At 46.4% G+C, this 17,610-nt stretch overlaps 1 protein-coding gene across 3 annotated transcripts in view; it reads left to right on the top strand.

Moving 5' to 3' along the window:
• The window catches only part of CTPS1 (CTP synthase 1), an 85,324-nt gene extending 68,742 nt beyond the window's left edge, over positions 1-16,582 (top strand). For 2 of the 3 annotated variants that reach the window (XM_033956993.1, XM_033956992.1), the window contains exon 18: positions 8,562-8,652. In XM_033956993.1, coding sequence (XP_033812884.1) covers positions 8,562-8,646 — 85 coding nt within the window. In that variant the 3' untranslated portion in view covers positions 8,647-8,652. Of the gene's footprint in view, positions 1-8,561; positions 8,653-12,647 lie in introns of those variants that run through there. The other variant, XM_033956991.1, reaches the window with a different exon arrangement.
• Positions 16,583-17,610: the final 1,028 nt, after the last annotated feature.

Here is a 17,610-nt window from a genome sequence, read left to right as displayed (position 1 = left end):
TTGTCTGGCCCCTCCATTTTGTCTGCAACCTCAGGTGACCTTCCCCCTGTATGGCGAACACAGGGGCAGGTTTCAGCATGGACCCCTGCTGGGGCAGGGAGTCCCTGGGGACCCCCAGGGGTTTTTTGCCCCCAATTTATTTTCTTTCTTTGTGCGGACTTTTGGGGGTCCCACGTGCGCCTGGGGGGTTTCGGGGGGGGGTTTCCCTCCGCGCCCCCTATGGCTTTGCCTCCCTCTTTTCGTTTGGCGTCCCCTCTTCCTCCTCCCTCATCCAAGCGCCCGCGGGGGGGCTTGGATTGCAAATTGGTGGGCGGAGGAGCGTGTTGGCCTGGTTGAGGACCTGGCTGCTTTGGCGGGCTTCCAGGATCCTCTATAGGGGACGCCTGTTGGCAGCGGGGCGGCGGGTTTCCCGTCTTCCAGAGCAGATGCGTCCGTGGTGCGCTTTTTTATTCAGAGGGATGAGCTTTTAGACCTGTGTAGCAGGTCTCCTTGGTGCTGCATTTTTGCAGTGGCGCCGCCGGAGACCCCGCGTATGGGGGCCCCTCTGCTTCAGGGGGTCTGTCCTGGTTCCCGCTCTTTTCCTGTGCGTCAGGATTTGCGGGATTTTGTGTTGGCGCAGTGGCCTATGGGCGCAGTTTCGTTTGGTGTGCGCCTTGGCTCTTGGGTATCCCGTCCCGGAGGGAGGTAGGGCTACCTTAATTTCGCCAATGGGGAACGCGGTGGTCTCGGCACTTCCTAAGCGGCATACCGTGCCTGTTATGGACGGTTCTGCTCTTAGGGTCTCGGAGGCGCGTGCGTTAGAGACTCTTCTTAAGTATGTTTTTGATGTCTCTGCCTTTGGGGTCCAGGCGGCTGTTTGTGGGGAGCTAGTCGCTCGCGCCGTGTTTCGGTGGGCTGAGCGTGTCCTGGATCGGGAGTCTGATGACTGGTCTCTAGTGGATCAGGAGGTAGCGAAGATTGCGATGGCTGCCTCGTTCCTCTCAGATGCTCTTTATGACTTGGTGCGGATTTCGGCTAAGTCTATGGCATGGCCGCGCGGCGTATTTTGTGGCTGCGCGCTTGGGCGGCGGATTCTGCGTCCAAAGCTAAGTTTACTAAAGTTCCCTTTAGGGGGTCTTTTTGTTTGGAGAGGAATTAGATGAGTTGATTCAGACTCTGACGGACTCGAAGGTGCCCCGTCTGCCTGAGGACCGTGCCCGCCCTGCGTCTAGGTGTGGGGCTGCCCGGGGGCGTTTGCGGGAATTTCGCAAGTATCGCCCGGGGCGTGGGGCTGCTTCTTTCCCGGCTCAGGGTTTTTCCCGGGGTCGGTTCTTCCAGCGCATGCAGCCCTTTCGGGGGGCCTGTCGGGGGGCAGGGAATCCCTCCGCCGGTTCCCCCGCTTCCCGTCCTGCGCAATGACTCCTTGCCGGCGCCCCCTTTGGTTCCGGTGGGGGCCCGGCTGCGCAAATTTTTCCCCAAATGGGCCGAGATCGCGTCCGATCAGTGGGTCCTTGAGGTGGTGCGGGACGGTTACGCTCTGGAGTTTACCCGCTCTCTGCCGGACCTTTTCCTCGCTTCTCCATGTCAGACTCCATGGAAGACGCAGGCTTTTCGTCAGACCCTTCAGCGTTTGCTAGATCTCGAGGCAGTGGTGCCGGTGTCCCCTACGGAGTGGGGCACCGGCAGGTACTCCATTTACTTTGTGGTGGCCATAAAGGAGGGGACCTTTCGGCCCATCCTGGATTTGAAAGGGGTCAACAGAGCTCTCAAGATTCCGTCTTTCCGCATGGAAACGCTGCGGTCAGTCATTCTGGCGGTTCAGCCGGGGGAGTTTCTTACGTCTCTCGATCTGACGGAGGCCTACTTGCAGGTTCCAATTCGGGCCTCTCATCAGCACTTCCTTCGCTTTGCGATCTTGGGGCGGCACTTTCAGTTCGGTGCGCTTCCCTTTGGTCTGGCCACGGCTCCTCGGACGTTCACCACGGTAATGGTGGTCGTCGCGGCAGCCTTGCGGTCGGTGGGCATCCTGGTCCACCCCTACCTGGACGACTGGTTGATTCGGGCAAAGTCGTTGCAGGAGAGCTCCCGGGTTACGGCTCGGGTGGTGGAGTTTCTCCGGTCGCTGGGCTGGGTGGTCAACCTTTCCAAGAGTCGGTTGGTCCCGGCTCAGCGTCTGGAGTGCCTTGGGGTTATGTTCGACATCTCCTTGGGGAAGGTCTTCCTTCCAGAGGCCCGGGTGAGCAAATTGCAATCTCAGATTCGCCTGCTTTTGGCGTCCCGGGGTCCTCGGGCGCGAGATTTCCTCCAAGTCCTGGGGTCAATGGCGGCGTCCCTGGACGTGGTGAGGTGGGCGCGGGCCCACATGCGTCCTCTTCAGTATGCTCTGCTCCGGAGGTGGTCTCCCCGGAGGCAAGATTTGGATGTTCCGGTTCCCCTGCGAGGCTTGGCGCGCTGCAGTCTGCGCTGGTGGCTCCGGACCCCTCACCTGGTTCAGGGGGTGGGTCTGGATCTCCCGCAGTGGACGGTGCTCCTTACGGATGCGAGTCTCCTCGGTTGGGGGGCTCAGTTTATGGGCCACTCAGCTCGGGGCACCTGGTCCGCGGAGGAGGCCTCCTGGTCGATCAACGAGTTGGAGACCAGAGCGGTCAGGCTGGCGCTGTTAGCTTTCCACTCCCTTTTGCTGGGCAAGTCGGTCAGAGTCCTGTCGGACAATGCCACGGCGGTGGCTTATGTCAATCGTCAGGGGGGCACCAAGAGCACTCCTGTGGCGCAGGAGGCGGCTCGGCTCATGGTTTGGGCGGAGTCCCATCTTCTGGACCTCTCGGCTTCTCATATAGCCGGGGTAGAAAATGTTCAGGCAGACTTCCTCAGTCGTCACTTCCTGGATCCAGGAGAGTGGTTTCTCGGCGCCGGAGCGTTTCGGTTGATAGTGCAAGATTGGGGGCAGCCCCTGATGGACCTGATGGCCACGAGTGGCAACGCCAAAGTGCCCCGCTTCTTCAGTCGTCGCAGGGAAGGGCTGGCCGAGGGTCTGGATGCTCTGGTCCAGCCGTGGCCAACGGAGGGGCTGTTGTATGTGTTCCCTCCTTGGCCGCTGGTGGGCAGAGTGCTTCTTCGCATTGTTCACCATCCGGGTTTGGTGGTGCTGGTGGCTCCGGATTGGCCTCGACGTCCGTGGTATGCGGATCTGGTGAGGCACCTGGTGGCGGTTCCTCTTCCTCTGCCTCTCTCGGACGACCTTCTGATGCAGGGTCCCATTCCCTTGTTCGACCCGTCTCTCTTCTGTCTTACGGCGTGGCTCTTGAAAGGGGTCGCCTTAGCAAGAAGGGATATTCAGACAAGGTGATCGCTACACTGTTGGGGTCCCGGAGGCTTTCTACCTCTCGGGCTTATGTGCGGGTTTGGCGTCTCTTTGAGGAATGGTGTCGGGCGCGGGGAGTGACCTCTTTTCGCGCTTCTCTGCCTAACATTCTAGAGTTCTTGCAGGATGGCCTGGATAGAGGCCTGGCTTGGTCTTCTCTCCGGGTTCATCTTGCGGCCCTGTCGACCTTTCGAGGGTTGGTGTCAGGTCAGCGTTTATCGGCTCTTCCTGATGTGATTCGGTTTCTGCGGGCGGCCAAGTTGCTTAGGCCTCCCCTACGGCCCTCGGTTCCCTCTTGGGATCTTAATCTGGTTCTCTCTGTTTTGGTGCGCCCGCCTTTCGAGCCCTTGGACGACTGTTCTTTGAAGGACCTTACTTTGAAGGCGGTCTTTTTGGTGGCCATTACTTCTGCTAGGCGTATTTCTGAGCTGCAGGCTTTCTCTTGTAGGGCTCCCTTCTTGGAGTTGTCTAGGGAGCGGGTCGTCTTGCGGCCTGTTCCTTCCTTTCTGCCGAAGGTTGTTTCTCCTTTTCATGTCAATCAATCGGTGGTTCTCCCGGTCTTGGGTGGTCGGGAGGGCTCTTCTGAGCAACGGCAGCTGCGCAAGTTGGATGTCGGTCGGGTCCTTCGCTCTGATGTGCAGCGGACCCAGGAATTCCGGAAGTCCGATCATCTCTTTGTCCTCCTGGCTGGTCCTCGTCGGGGAGCTGGCGCTTCTAAGGCTACTATTGCGCGCTGGATCAAGGAGACGATTGCTTCCGCTTATCTTCTGAAACAGCAGCCTGTTCCGGAGTTTCTCAAGGCTCATTCCACTCGGGGTCAGGCGGCTTCTTGGGCTGAGTCGTCGCTCGTGCCTCCGGTGGATATTTGTAAGGCTGCGGTTTGGTCCTCCTTGTATTCTTTTGTTAGACATTATCGGGTAGATGTTCAGGCGCGTCGGGACGCGGTGTTCGGTGAGCGTGTTCTGGTATCGGCCCTTCGGGGGTCCCGCCCGTGAGAGGGACTGCTTTGGTACGTCCCATTCGTAAAGTTAACCTCTACTGGTCTGGAGAGTGCTAAAGAAGGAGAAATTAGGTTCTTACCTGCTAATTTACTTTCTTTTAGCTTCTCCAGACCAGTAGAGGTCCCCACCCTGTCTGTTGTTGTTGTTGTTGTTGGGGCTGTTTTCGCGGGCAGTTTTTGTTTTTTGCTGCGGGTTCTAGTATTTTTCTAGGGCCGGGGAGAATTAAAGAACAGCGGCTGTGGCTCGGCTGGCTTAGCTGGCGAGCTGTGGGGACATTTTCCTTCGGGTATTTCTCCTCTGCATTTTCCAACAGCATTTGGGTATGTTATTTGTTACTCCTTTCGGAGTATTGTTTTCTTCCTGTTTTCCAGTTCTTGGTTCTGCTTGGCTATTCGGCAGACTGAGGGAAATAGAGAAGGGAGGATAGTATATACTGTCCCAAAGTTTTGTTTTCAGTCTCCACCTGCTGGTCATGATTAGATATATACCCATTCGTAAAGTTAACCTCTACTGGTCTGGAGAAGCTAAAAGAAAGTAAATTAGCAGGTAAGAACCTAATTTCTCCTTTATGAATGTGGGATTTTATTTGCAGAAATTGTTTTCTCCAGAGCTGGGTATCTTAGGCAGCATCTGAAAATAATTCTTTTTACCACAATATAAAATGTGCCTTGGACAAATAAAATTTGTCTTAAAATCTTATCTTTTTCCTCCTATCTTTTTCCTCCTCTTAACTAATAAAACACTCACATTTTAATTTTAATATCATATGTAATAGTCATATATGCTGTGACTAGTCTTTAAGCCCGTTACATTAACGGGTGCTAGAATAGATGTGTCTGCCTGTCTGTGTTTCTTTATCTCTCTCTCCTTGGCCGCTGTCTGTATCCTTCTGTCTCCCCCTCCCCCCCGAGTAAAGCTGTCTGCCCCCAGCACCCACCTCCCCCCCAAATGTCTCTCCATGGCCCTCTTCTGTCTCCCCCCCCCCCCAGAGCAAAGCTGTCTGTCCCCAGCACACCTCCCCTCAAAGCAGCTCCCTTTCCCTATCTCTCCATGGCCCCTTCTGTCTCCCCCAGCACACCCCTCCTCCCAAAGCAGCCCCCTATCCCTCTCCCTGTCTCTCCATGGCCCCTTCTGTCTTCCCCCCCCAAAGCAAAGCTGTTTGTCCCCAGCACACCTCCCCTCAAAGCAGCTCCCTTTCCCTATCTCTCCACGGCCCCTTCTGTCTTCCTCCAGCACACCCCTCCCCCCAAAGCAGCCCCCTTTCCTTCTCCCGCTGACTCTCTCTCTGGCCCCCTTTCTCTGTCTGTCTGTCTTTCTGTCCCTCTCCCTGCCCCTGTGTCTTTCTTTCTTTCTTTCTTTCTGTCTCCCTCCCTCCCGCTGTCTGTCTGTCATTTTTCCCCATTTCCCTGTGCAGCAGCATTTCCATCCCACTTCCCTATGCAGCAGCAACAGCATTTCCCTCCTATCCCCCCCCTTTCCTGTGTAGAAGCAGTAGCAGCATTTTCCCCCACTCCCCCTTTCCCTTCTCTTAACTTCTCTTCCCTGCTCCGTTCGGCCCCTCCCCCTTCTTTTACTGCCATTGTCGATCCAGCCTGCTCCTGACCCTCCCACCGCCGACAAACCTCGGGGCTCCAGCCGCGTAGGCAGCACTTTAAACACGCTGCTTCGCGGCCTTCTACTGGCGACTTCCTCTGCCGCGTCTGTCTCCGATGATGTCATCAGAGATGCGGCAGAGGAAATTGGCAGAGAAGGGCGCGAAGCAGCGTGTTTATAGTGCTGCCTACGCCGCTGGAGCCGGGAGGCGACGGAGAGGACAGGGGGTACTAGCGGCCGGCAACCGCCGCTCCGCAGGTGGAGAGCAGGGAAGGGCGCGCATGTGAACTTGTCTTGCCTTGTGAGGCCAGACCGTAAGCCGCGCATGCGCACTTCCTATGGGTCGCTACAGCTCACGGAAAACGGACGCACGCATAGGAAGTGCGCATGCGCGGCTTACCGTTTTATTATATTAGACAGTTATACTACTGAACTAGGAACCAGGAAAGCCAGGTCCAAATCCTGCTTTTTTTTCTGCTGTTACTTGTGATCTTGGGCATGTCACTTTGAGGACAGCTTTCAAAGTAATTTACTGGAGGGTAAATTGGTCATTTGAGGGGTAGGAGAGGAGAGCAATTTTTAGTGTGTCAAGAGAAAGTATGTGCAGGCTTTACAACATGCAAACTCTTAACTGCCTTAAAAAGGGTTCCCAAAGGCATGTGTTAGATCAGAGGTCTCAAACTCAAACCCTTTGCAGGGCCACATTGTGGATTTGTAGGTACCTCAGAATTTGGAGGACCTCGGAAAAAATAGTTGATGTCTTATTAAAAAAATGAAAATTTTATAGTTTATAAATCCTTTTGTCTAAGCCTTAATAATAATATTGTAATTTATAGCTAAAGAGACATATGATCAAGAAACTCTTTTATTTTACTTTTGTGATTATAATAAACATACCGAGGGCCTCAAAATAGTACCCGGCGGGCCACAAATTTGAGACCACTGTGTTAGATCAAGAGAATCGGGTACAGTTGCAGAATGAGATTTTCAATTATGTCTCTATACTCATCCTGCTCCCCCCCCCCAAAAAAAAAAAAAAAAAAAAGTAATTTCCTCCACTCACAGAAGGACCTGCCAAGTCTGTGGGTACTTGCATATCCATGTAAGATAATTTCCTTAAAAATTAGCCTAAAGGGTTCAGGATAGAGAGCCATATCTAAGTTTCCACTTAAGCAAGTGAAAATTTCCCCATTTGTCCCACATTGCCTGAGTTATTCATTTAAATCAAATCTTCTTTTATTTTTTTAATTCGTTTTTATAACTTACATCAAGTGTAACAGGAAATAACATTTGAATTGTAAAACATCACTTGATTTACTATAATATCATCTGAAAATCATGAAATTTAACCACCCTTTCCATCCCTATTACATAAAAAATATTCATATATTATATTATACATTATATGAATTAATAAAATATCAAAAAATACCATCCCACCCACCCAATCCCATCCCCTCATTTCAATTATCTTATTATGGGAAAATGTTTATTGCTCATTACAAAAGTCTGTTAATGGTTCCCAAACCTCTTGAAATTTACCAAAATATCCTCTCTGTATTGCTAATGTTCGTTCCATTTTAAATATATGACATAGAGAACTCCACCAGAAACTGTAATTTAATCTACTCTGATTTTTCCAATTGAATGTAATCTGTTGAATGGCAGCTCCAGTCAAAATAAGTAAAAGCTTATTGCTTTTTTGAAGAAATTGACTTTTCGCTCTCATTGACATGCCAAATAAAATAGTATCATATGTCAAGGCCACCGGATTTTCTAACAACCTATTTATTTGGGTCCATATCGATTTCCAAAATATCAATATAAATGGACAATAGAATAAAAGATGATGATAATAATAATAATAATTTATTGTTTATATACCGCCAAAGCCAAGGTAGTTCGAGACGGTTTACAATAAAGAAGAGCTGGACATACAGCGAAAAAGAAGTAATGAAGTCTTTGAACACATGGCATGATCTAATGTCCCAGTGCCAACATCTATTAGACTTGGAGCTATCTCATTTTTGTAAACAAACAGGGGTCCAGAAAACTCTATGTAAAAGAAAAAACCAAGTTTGTGTGGATCTTTTCCAGATAAGCCCCGCCAAAAAGTTAACCCCCGCCACCCAAAAAAGATTATAAAAAAGAGGCGCGATGTGTATAAAGTAAAGTGGGGGGGTTCCCCCTCCCATGCCCCACCCGTCGGAGCCCTTAAAAAAATGGTCGACAGTTTATCCTATTTTTTTATAATGTTAAGTTTCATATCCTCTTTTTTATAATCTTTTTTGGGTGCTCCGACTGGGGGGGCGTGGGGGGGAACCCCCCACTTTACTTTATACACATCGCGCCCGCGTTGTGGGGGCGTTGTGCTGAGAACTTCACTGGTTAAGGTTGCGTGCGCTGGCAGAAGGTGGCGGGGTTTAACTTTCGGCGCGTGCACTTTTTCCATTAGTGGCGGGGCTTATCTGGAAAAGATCCGTTTGTCTCATAGATGCAGACACTATACATCTCATCCTCCAATCAAATCTTTTCAGCAGGAATCTGTTTTATCTGCATGTAGTTTTATTTTGAACTGTGGTTTAGGGTACTTTTTAAATGCTGGAAACCTGTTCAATTCCCCACAGGGACACATACAGTGACCGCAGTGGCAGCAGCTCCCCTGATTCAGATATTGCAGAGCTGAAGTTTCCGTCTATAAGTCATGACTGATTACAGGTAATGTGCAAAAGTTTCTCTTGATCATCCTTTTTTGTTCTCTTGTAATGATAGCGTAGCTGGTTTTAAGAAAGGTTTGGACAAGTTCCTGGAGGAAAAGTCCATAGTCTGTTATTGAGAAAGACATGGGGGAAGCCACTGCTTGCCCTGAATTGGTAGCATGGAATGTTGCTACTCTTTGGGATTCTAGAATCTTGTCACTCTTTGGGATGACAGAATCGTGCTATTCTTTGAGATTCTGTATGGAATGTTGCTACTCCTTGGGTTGTACCAGGTTCTAGTGACCTGGATTGGCCACCGTGAGAACGGACCATTGGACTGACCCGGTAAGGCTATTCTTATGTTCTTATGAATTATACTTTGATAGACAAGCAAATGGTGATTGGCCTGCAAGTCTACCATGTCTTTGGTGTAAACTCTTTTTTTTTTTTTTTTTTTATTTTAAAGACCAGAGATTGTGACTGTGCTGAACACTGAACAAGCCTCTGCTGCCTAACCACCTGGAAAACATATCAGGAGTTCCTGAATTATGAGGGCATTTCAAAAAGTACAGCAAATTGAATATTTTGAGATATATAATTCAATTAGAGATACAAATTATATGTCATTTTTCTACATAATCGCCCTCCTTTTTAACACACTTCTCACGCTGTTGTACCAATTTCTTTATTCCATTGGGAAAAAAAACATTTTTGGTTGTGCCTTCTTTATCGCTTCCGAATCTTTGTCTTCTCAAAGCATCCTTCAAGGGTCCAAACCCATGAAAAATCAGAGGGAGCAAGATCAGGGCTGTATAGAGGATGCTGTAAGATCTGAAATACCAATCTCCAAGTTGCAGTGGCCATGTAAGGGCATGCACTATAATGGAGAAGAACGCCTTTGGGAGGGTTGAGACTTGACCACCTTATTTATTTAGTATTTATATACCACTTATAGCCTAAATGGTTTGCAGTCGGGTACTCAAGTATGTTTCCCTATCTGTCCTGATAGGCTCACACTCTTATCTAACATACCCGACTGGAAATGGTGTTACACCATTGTGAAGACTGCCTCTTGGCTTTCAGGCGCATAGTGATGCACCCAGGTTTTGTCCCCTGTAACAATACATGCCAGGAAGCCTTCTTCATCGTTTTATCGCACCAAAAAAGGCTGTGGAAGTCTGCACATGAATCATTTGCTCATCAACCGGCATCCTATGCACCCACCGTGCACACAATTTGCGATACTTGAGAACCTACATGGTATGTGCAGATCTGATATGGATATCTAATTTCCTGGTCCAGAGTTTCTAAAGAAATGCGCCTGTTTTCATGAATAATGGCATCAGCATGACCCACCTTCTCATTAGTGAAGGCCATGTTTGGACAATCAGAGCGTTCTTCATCAGGGATTGATTTTCACCCGTTTTTAAATGCATCTACCCACTCGTACACTCTTCTGTCACCAGTGCAGGCATCTTCATACAGTTGCAGCATTCTTCTATGAATTTCACAAGGTTTTACACCCTCAAACCACAAAAATCTGAAGACTGCTTGCTGCTCCTCTACCATGCAAACAGCTAAGGGCGCTACCATTTTGTATATGGTGTCCTATTGATTAAGCATACCATGTCATCTATTGGGCAGTTTCAACACTTCCTCTAAGAATGCATCTTCACTGCACCCCCCCCCCCCAGGCTATGCCACCACCTCTCCCTTTCTTTACACTACCTCACCCTCTATTCATTTCTCTCTAACCCCCTCTCCCCCCTTCCCAAAATGCAGCTTTACCCGTTGTGAGGTATTCGTTTCATGAAATACTGTCAATTTGCTGTTACATTTCTGAAACATCCTCATACTATAGGGCCACTGCTCCCTGTTTTTTTTTGCGGAGATATTTTTGTTCACCTGGCTCCATATCTTTGTTGCTTCACTCTATTAAAAGAAAAAGATCTGGAAATCTTTATTTCCCATCGGACCAGTGCAAATGCTTGGTTACGCCTTCTCCTACCAGCAAATGGAGACATAAGAACATAAGAAGCGCCATCTCCGGAACAGACCCTAGGTCCATCAAGTCCAGCGATCCGCACACGCGGTGGCCCCGCCAGGTGTACCCTGGCAAAGTTTTAGTCCCCCATATTGCTCTAAGCTTCTCATAAAGAGAAGTGCATCTAGCTTACCCTTACCCATGTCACTTCATGCCACTCATAAGGAGATGTACATCTAACTTACCCTTAAATCCTAGAACGGTGGATTCCGCAATTACCTCTTCTGGGAAAGCATTCCAGGTGTCCACCACTCGTTGCGTGAAGCAGAACTTCCTGACATAGCACCATCGCCCTATATAATTACTAGTCAATATTTCTCAGTCTCTAGCAGATGGTAAATGAGACAACCTGTGAGGTCTGTAACTAGTTGGGGGAAGCTGATGGAATCTGTTTTTTCTTTTTTTTCATTGCAGTTAACTTAGTACCTAAAACTTGTCATTCTCATGTGAGGTTTTTTAATAGATACCTGGTAGTTCCTTGTTTATTTGTCACTTTTTAAAAAATGTTATTTCTTTGTTTCCAATATGTCAGTCCTGGCTCCCAGCTGAGGTAGTTTTGTCATTGAGTCATTTGATTTCATTGCAACCACTTTTCTGGACATTGTGTCACCAAAAACACTCGGCAGATTTAAAACATACAAGTGTAATTGAAGAAAAGGGATATGTGCCAGAGGGGCATTCAGTGTGGATGAGACTGGTTGGCTTGTTTTACAAGCATACTGGGAAACGGACATATATAATGAAAATAACAGCAAAAGTCCCAGGATTCAAGGCATTTAGAGATTACATCACCCTCCTACTGTGTGCCAATGCTAAGGGTGATTTCAAATGCAAGACTCTTATGGTCTACAGAGCCCAAAATCCTCGCGAACTTAGAGGAAAGAACCTGAACTGAATACTAGGATAGGCATCAACACTGGAAAAACTGTTCAATGACATGGAGGAATATGATCCCATGCTGGAGTGCAGTCTAAAATTCATGTGTCTCACAAGCTCTTTGTTTGCCCCTTACGCTGAGACACTTAAGGACTTGAGAAGGTAAGCCAAGCAGACAAGGCTGACAGTTTTTTCGATCAACAAGTTGCATGATTCATGCACCAGAGGTTGATGTGACAAGTCAACAGTTGACCTATCAGCACCGACATCTCCATCTTCTACAGATACAGGATAGAGGATGGGACTGCCGTGTTGAAGAAGCTAGGGAGTATCTATAAAATCCACACTTTTAGTGGAGGTTGTGCTCCAGTTGGTGTCTTGTTTGTTTTTTCATCTTGTTATGTATTGCAAATGGTTAAATTTAATCTGTTATGTGATTAATGATATGAGCAGAACAGGCGTGTTTCTGTGGGAGTGCCCTGTTCCCCTCCCTTCTAGTTCCTCTCCAAGGCTGACCATCTGCTTTGGTACGAACTGAAGAATTGGAGGACAACCCAGAAGGATGGGAAGTGGAGCAAAAGCATGCTAATAAAGCTCCCTACAAGAAATCGCAGTGGGGTAGTTTTATTTGGCTGAGTCTGGGTTAAAAGAACCCAAACCTAGACTCTTGACTGTTTAACCTCTGTTGTGTCAGTTGGGTTTTGCTGTATTCTCTTACATGAAAATGCTGTAGCTCTTTGCTTTGTTTCTTGAATAAATTGTTTGTTTGTTTTTTAAGTGTACTAGCGATTAGCACACACTAAATTCTAAGAAGCTCTTAGAAATAAAATGAGCTTCTGAGTATTTAATACGAGCTAATTGTTAGCATGATCTAAATCTGTTAGCGCTCCTTAATAGAAGGAATGTGTGTTTTTTTATTTTCTGGCTTGTTTTAATTAGTCTGTCATCAACCAGAATAGCTATTGTGCTACTGCCCAGCTTTTTTCCCTGCCCTGCTTACAAGTTGTTATCTTGAACCCTTATTCAGATATTGGTACCTTTCTGCAATCACTCCTGATCTTTTCACTTTTTTTTTTTTTTTTTTGTTTCTTTAGATGGAATTGCTGAACAGAAGAAGAGTTCGTGATCACCTCCCATGAGTTTTCACCTTTCTTAAAGTATTTTTATCGTTATGTTAAAAGCTTTAATGCTTCCTCTCTCATCCTTCCCCCTCCCCCACCTTGCTGCATACGGTTTTTGTATTTTTTTTTTCCCTTCTGAATTCTGAAACTGAAGCAATCCATGTACTGGGTTGACATTCTTTCCTGGTTCTTCTCTGCAGTTGTGAATGTCTCTATGAGAATAAAAGCAGAGATTTGAAGACTAAACGCCAGGGAAGGCTCTTGTGTCAGATTGGTGGATAAGCGAAGCAGAGCGCTTTGAGTTACAAGTTTGTCATAGTGCAGCAAAAATGTTTTCTGAACCAGTATTTATTTTATTGTATTAAGAACCATGCCAGTTGGCGGCATGACCACTGAGGCATAGCTAGGCAGGGGCATACTCCCAGAGAATTATGAACTGGGGGCAGTTGCCTTCATTGGCACAGCTTTAAATTTTTTATGATCAGTATTCACCTAAAGGTTCAAGCTTTATATTTTTATTTTGAGTTGGTAATTGTTACATAGTAAATCGTGGGAGATGTGTAGTTTATTTTTCTTTTAAGACTGAAAGCTCTGAGCAGTTTGAGGGCATGGAATATTTTTGATGGATCAAAAGATTAAAAAACAAACAACAACTCAGTTCTACATTCCTTTTCTAGTCTATACTAATTCATATTGTCTCTTATAAACTATATTAGACCAGCATCACCCAGAAGTCTTCATACCTTGTGACTTCAGCACCACAGGGCTTCGCTAGCCTTGTCTGGGTTTTTGCTGGTCTCTGATCAGGAGGCACCAGTGATGATATTGGTAATCTGTCCCACTAAGAACATAAGAACTGCCGCTGCTGGGTCAGAACAGTGGTCCATCGTGCCCAGCAGTCTGCTCCCACGGCAGTCCTTAGGTCAAAGACCAGTGCCCTAACTGAGTCTAGCCTTACCTGCATACGTTCTGGTTCAGCAGGAACTTGTCTAACTTTGTCTTGAATCGCTGGAGGGTGTTTTCCCCTATAATAGCAAATCTCAATGTGGTGCTAGTGCAACATTAGAAATAATATTAGCTTTGTCAAAGCTAAGTTAGTGCAGTCTGAGAGTATTGCTTCTCTCTGCAGCTGCTATTTTGTGGAGGGCATGTTGAGGCCCTTTAAGGACTTAGTTTTTCTGGACTTATTTCTCAAGTAAGGCCTTGGGCCTTATGAGAGAAAGTGAATTATAAAAATACAAGTGAATAAATATATAAGGCCAATTTATTTGGTGCTTGTTTATAGTCTGGTATTGAGCAGATCTAGTATGGATGTTTTTTCTCCACCTACTTGGCACTAACCAAGACCTGGCTCTGCCCCCGAGGACTTGCTTCAGCTGCCGTACTATCACGGAGGTTGCCTTTTCTCCCGTACACCTCGCAGAGGTGCTGTTGGGCTGTTACTCTCACCCTCTTGTAGATTTCAACTTCTTCTTTCACCTCAGCCTCGCTGCTGTTCTTCTTTGAAGTCCACTCCATCTGTCTATTCACTATCTCTCCTAGTAGCAGTCGTTTACCAACCCCCTGATATGTCCTTTTCTTCCTTCCTAACTGACTCCTGGCTTTCCTTCTTTCTTGAACCTTCATCTCTTTCCCTCATTTTTGGTGATTTTTAACATTCACACTAATGACCCCTTCGACCCTTATGCTTCTGTTAGGAATGAGCAGGAAAGGATTGGAAAACAAAGATGTGCAATTCTGGTTGCCTTATCTCAGAAAAGATATAGCAGAACTAGAAAAGGTACAGAGAAGGCAACAAAAATGAATAAAGGAATGGGACGACTTCCCTATGAGGATAGGCTAAAGCGGCTAGAGCTCTTCATCCTGGAGAAGAGACAGCTTAGGAGATATGATGGAGGTCTATAAAATACCGAGTGGAGTTGAAAGGGTAGATGTTGAATCGCTTGCTTACTCTTTTCAAAAATTCTAGGATTAGAAGATTTAAAACAAACCAGAGAAGATATTTTTTCACACAATGTGTAATTAAGCTCTGGAATTTATTGTCGGAAAATGTGGCTAAAATCATTTAGCTTTGCAGGGTTTAAAAAAAGGTTTGGCTGATTTCTTAGAAGTCCATAAGCCGTTATTGAGATGGACTTGGGGAAATCCACTGCTTATTCCTAGGTCAAGCAGCATTAAAATCTGTTTACTACTTTGGGATCTTGCCAGGTACTTGTGACCTGGTTTGGCCACTGTTGGAAACAGGATTCTGGGCTTGATGGACCATTGGTTCTAGCAGATAAGAGTGAATCACTTCACATAGAGAGATGCCACACAGAGTGTGGGACCAGGTTTTATGTATCTGAAGTTGGATCCTACAGCCTCCTGCATGAGAGCAGCCCTATGGTCTCTGAGAACCTTGGTTATAGAAGGCAACATGCTAGGAATTGTGAGAATTCTTGCATCCAATCTAAATATAGTGCAGTGGATTAATTATATGCCAGGAAGGTCACACCTTTGTTAGAAGATGATGGTGGGATAGCCAGGGCTGTGGAGTCTGCACACCAAACCTTCAGCTCCAACTCCTACTGATATTAGGCTTTAAACTTTTTTTTTCTGGCGGCAACCAATCAGCTAGTCGCTCTGCGCGGGCAGGAGTGAAGGAAGGTTGCTCCTGCCACGGTTCACCGCTGGATTACCAGGGATTCAAAAGGTATGCAAGGGAGGGGGAAAGGAGGTAAAACTTCTGAGAGTTGATCGGGACAGGAGCCGGGAGGGATCCCTCCTATCCTGGCCCACCGCTAGACCATCGGGGATTTAACAGGAAAGAGGGGGGGAGGGAAATAAAAGTTGTTCAAAGTTAGCTGGGGCAGGAGAAGGAAGGGATCCACACTGTCCCGGCCCACCACTGGACCACCAGGTCTTACAACAGGCTCAGCAGAGGCTTGCAACAGGTTTGGGAGGGGGGGGGGTCAGGGTTGACCCGAATATAAACCAAGACCCCCCATTTTTGGGCCCTAGATCTCGGTTTATATTCGAGCCTATAGGGTAAGAAGCCGAACAGGTCTCCACCATTTTCAGAAATCCTAGCAAAACACAGGGGTTAAATATACTTCTTGCATCCACAAAATACAGATTTATTTTTAGAGCCATGTGCGTGAGTAAAGCAGTGCTTTAGCTGCAGAAATAGGCTTTTAAAAAGTTCCCTAGGCCTCTTCTGTGCCTCTCCTGTATGTATGTACTTTTATAATTCTTGCCTAAGTTTGGGTGCCAGCACTTCTGCCAAAATCTTGTGTATGTGCTGGTGCCCAATTTATAGAAGTTGGGCATGTGCCATCTTCTGGGTTTACCCCTTGGTCCGCAAATGCCCCTCCCATAGCCACACCCATTTGGAATTTACACTGAAATTTAAGTACATTGTAGAATAGGGCACAGGGCAAGTCTGTACCTAAATCCTAATTAATGCAAATATTTATTGGCTGATTAATTAGCTTTGGCATGGATCTGGCATTTGTACCCGTAACTGCGTGCCCAACTTTAGGTGACCTATGTAGAATCCATGGGTTAATACCTATTTTTGAACACTAAGTCAAAAACTTGTAAATTTTTAGAGAGAAACTAGAGCTACCAAGTAAGTGTTAATGTGTAGGCCTGGCTTTTATTAGGGTCATTTTCAAAGTGGAAATAATGCATATAAATTTACTTTGAAAACAGCACAATTCACGTGAGACAATTTAAAAAAATAAAATAAATTATTTCCGTGATGTCTTCATCAAACATATATAACAGTATTCAAATTATCAATAAGTGGCAGCTCATGAATAATGTATCTAGTACCAGATATTGAGTGGAAAGATACCACTATAATAATGTATCATATATGGTCTTGTATTTTTTAAAAGCAATAAAAGTAGCTCTTTTTTGTTCAATTTCTGGGTGTGATTAATTGAACTTAGAAGTATGTTCTGCCTTTCTAGCAGATCAAACGATAACCCCCAAGCTTACAATAAGATTTGAATAAAGCATACAAAAGGCTGCTGTTCATTTCACCTTACATCAGTATTAGCATGAGAACCATGTTTGATTCCCACTGCAGCTCGTCACTTAACCCTCCATTTGCTCCAGGTACAAAATAGGTAAACCACTTTGATTATAACAAAGTCAAGTATATCAAATCCCATCCCGAATCTGCTTGAATTTGAGTATTTGGCAAAGGTATTTAGCAGAATTTGAGGTGTCTTAACCTATAAATGATGTGTTGTGAAGATTTTCTAAGTTCCTCTGATCATCCGAGTCAGTACCCATCAGAGTAACTTTGGACTGGAAGGCCATTCTGACTGACCTTTGAGAAAATGGAAAAAAAATATGTTTTTGCTAAGTTTCTGTGCTGTGATGCATAGTTACATAGCAGATCTACTGTGACTGGCTGCTGCTGCTTGTAGAGAACAGTTTTATCCAAGTGGGTGAGACTTCCTGGATATACTGCTTGGTCTTCTGTATGCCCCTGAAGCAGCCCTTACATGGGCGAAACACAGCCATGTCAGGCTACTTGGTTAACAGAGTTGTGAATAAAAAGCTTTGAGAACTTTTCTTTGTTTGATCTGTTTTTTTATGGGTAGAGTAATGAAGATGGGACATCATTTGCCTTTGTATTTTGCTAATGGACATAGAGCCCAATATGCTGCTAGTCTTTCATATATCCTAAATAAGTACAGCCCAGGGAGCAGCAGTTTTCCAACACAGGTCCACTACGGATCATGCATTATCTGAGGACAAGGCAATATATTCTCAGATATGGGCCTCAGACATGTACCAAAGTGTAGTGTCATTTTAAAACTTTAGCACTGTCCATACCGCACGTGCGCCTTCTGTCAGTTGTTTTCTGCAGAATGAAGTTGTTTTTCAAACATTCTTGTGTGTGATAAATTTTTTCACTTCAGGTGCCTTCCTGTATTTT

This window comes from Geotrypetes seraphini, chromosome 8 (genome assembly GCF_902459505.1).
Source record: "Geotrypetes seraphini chromosome 8, aGeoSer1.1, whole genome shotgun sequence".
In the NCBI taxonomy this organism is placed as follows: domain Eukaryota; kingdom Metazoa; phylum Chordata; class Amphibia; order Gymnophiona; family Dermophiidae; genus Geotrypetes; species Geotrypetes seraphini.
This window is presented reverse-complemented; position numbering and strand designations above follow the sequence as displayed.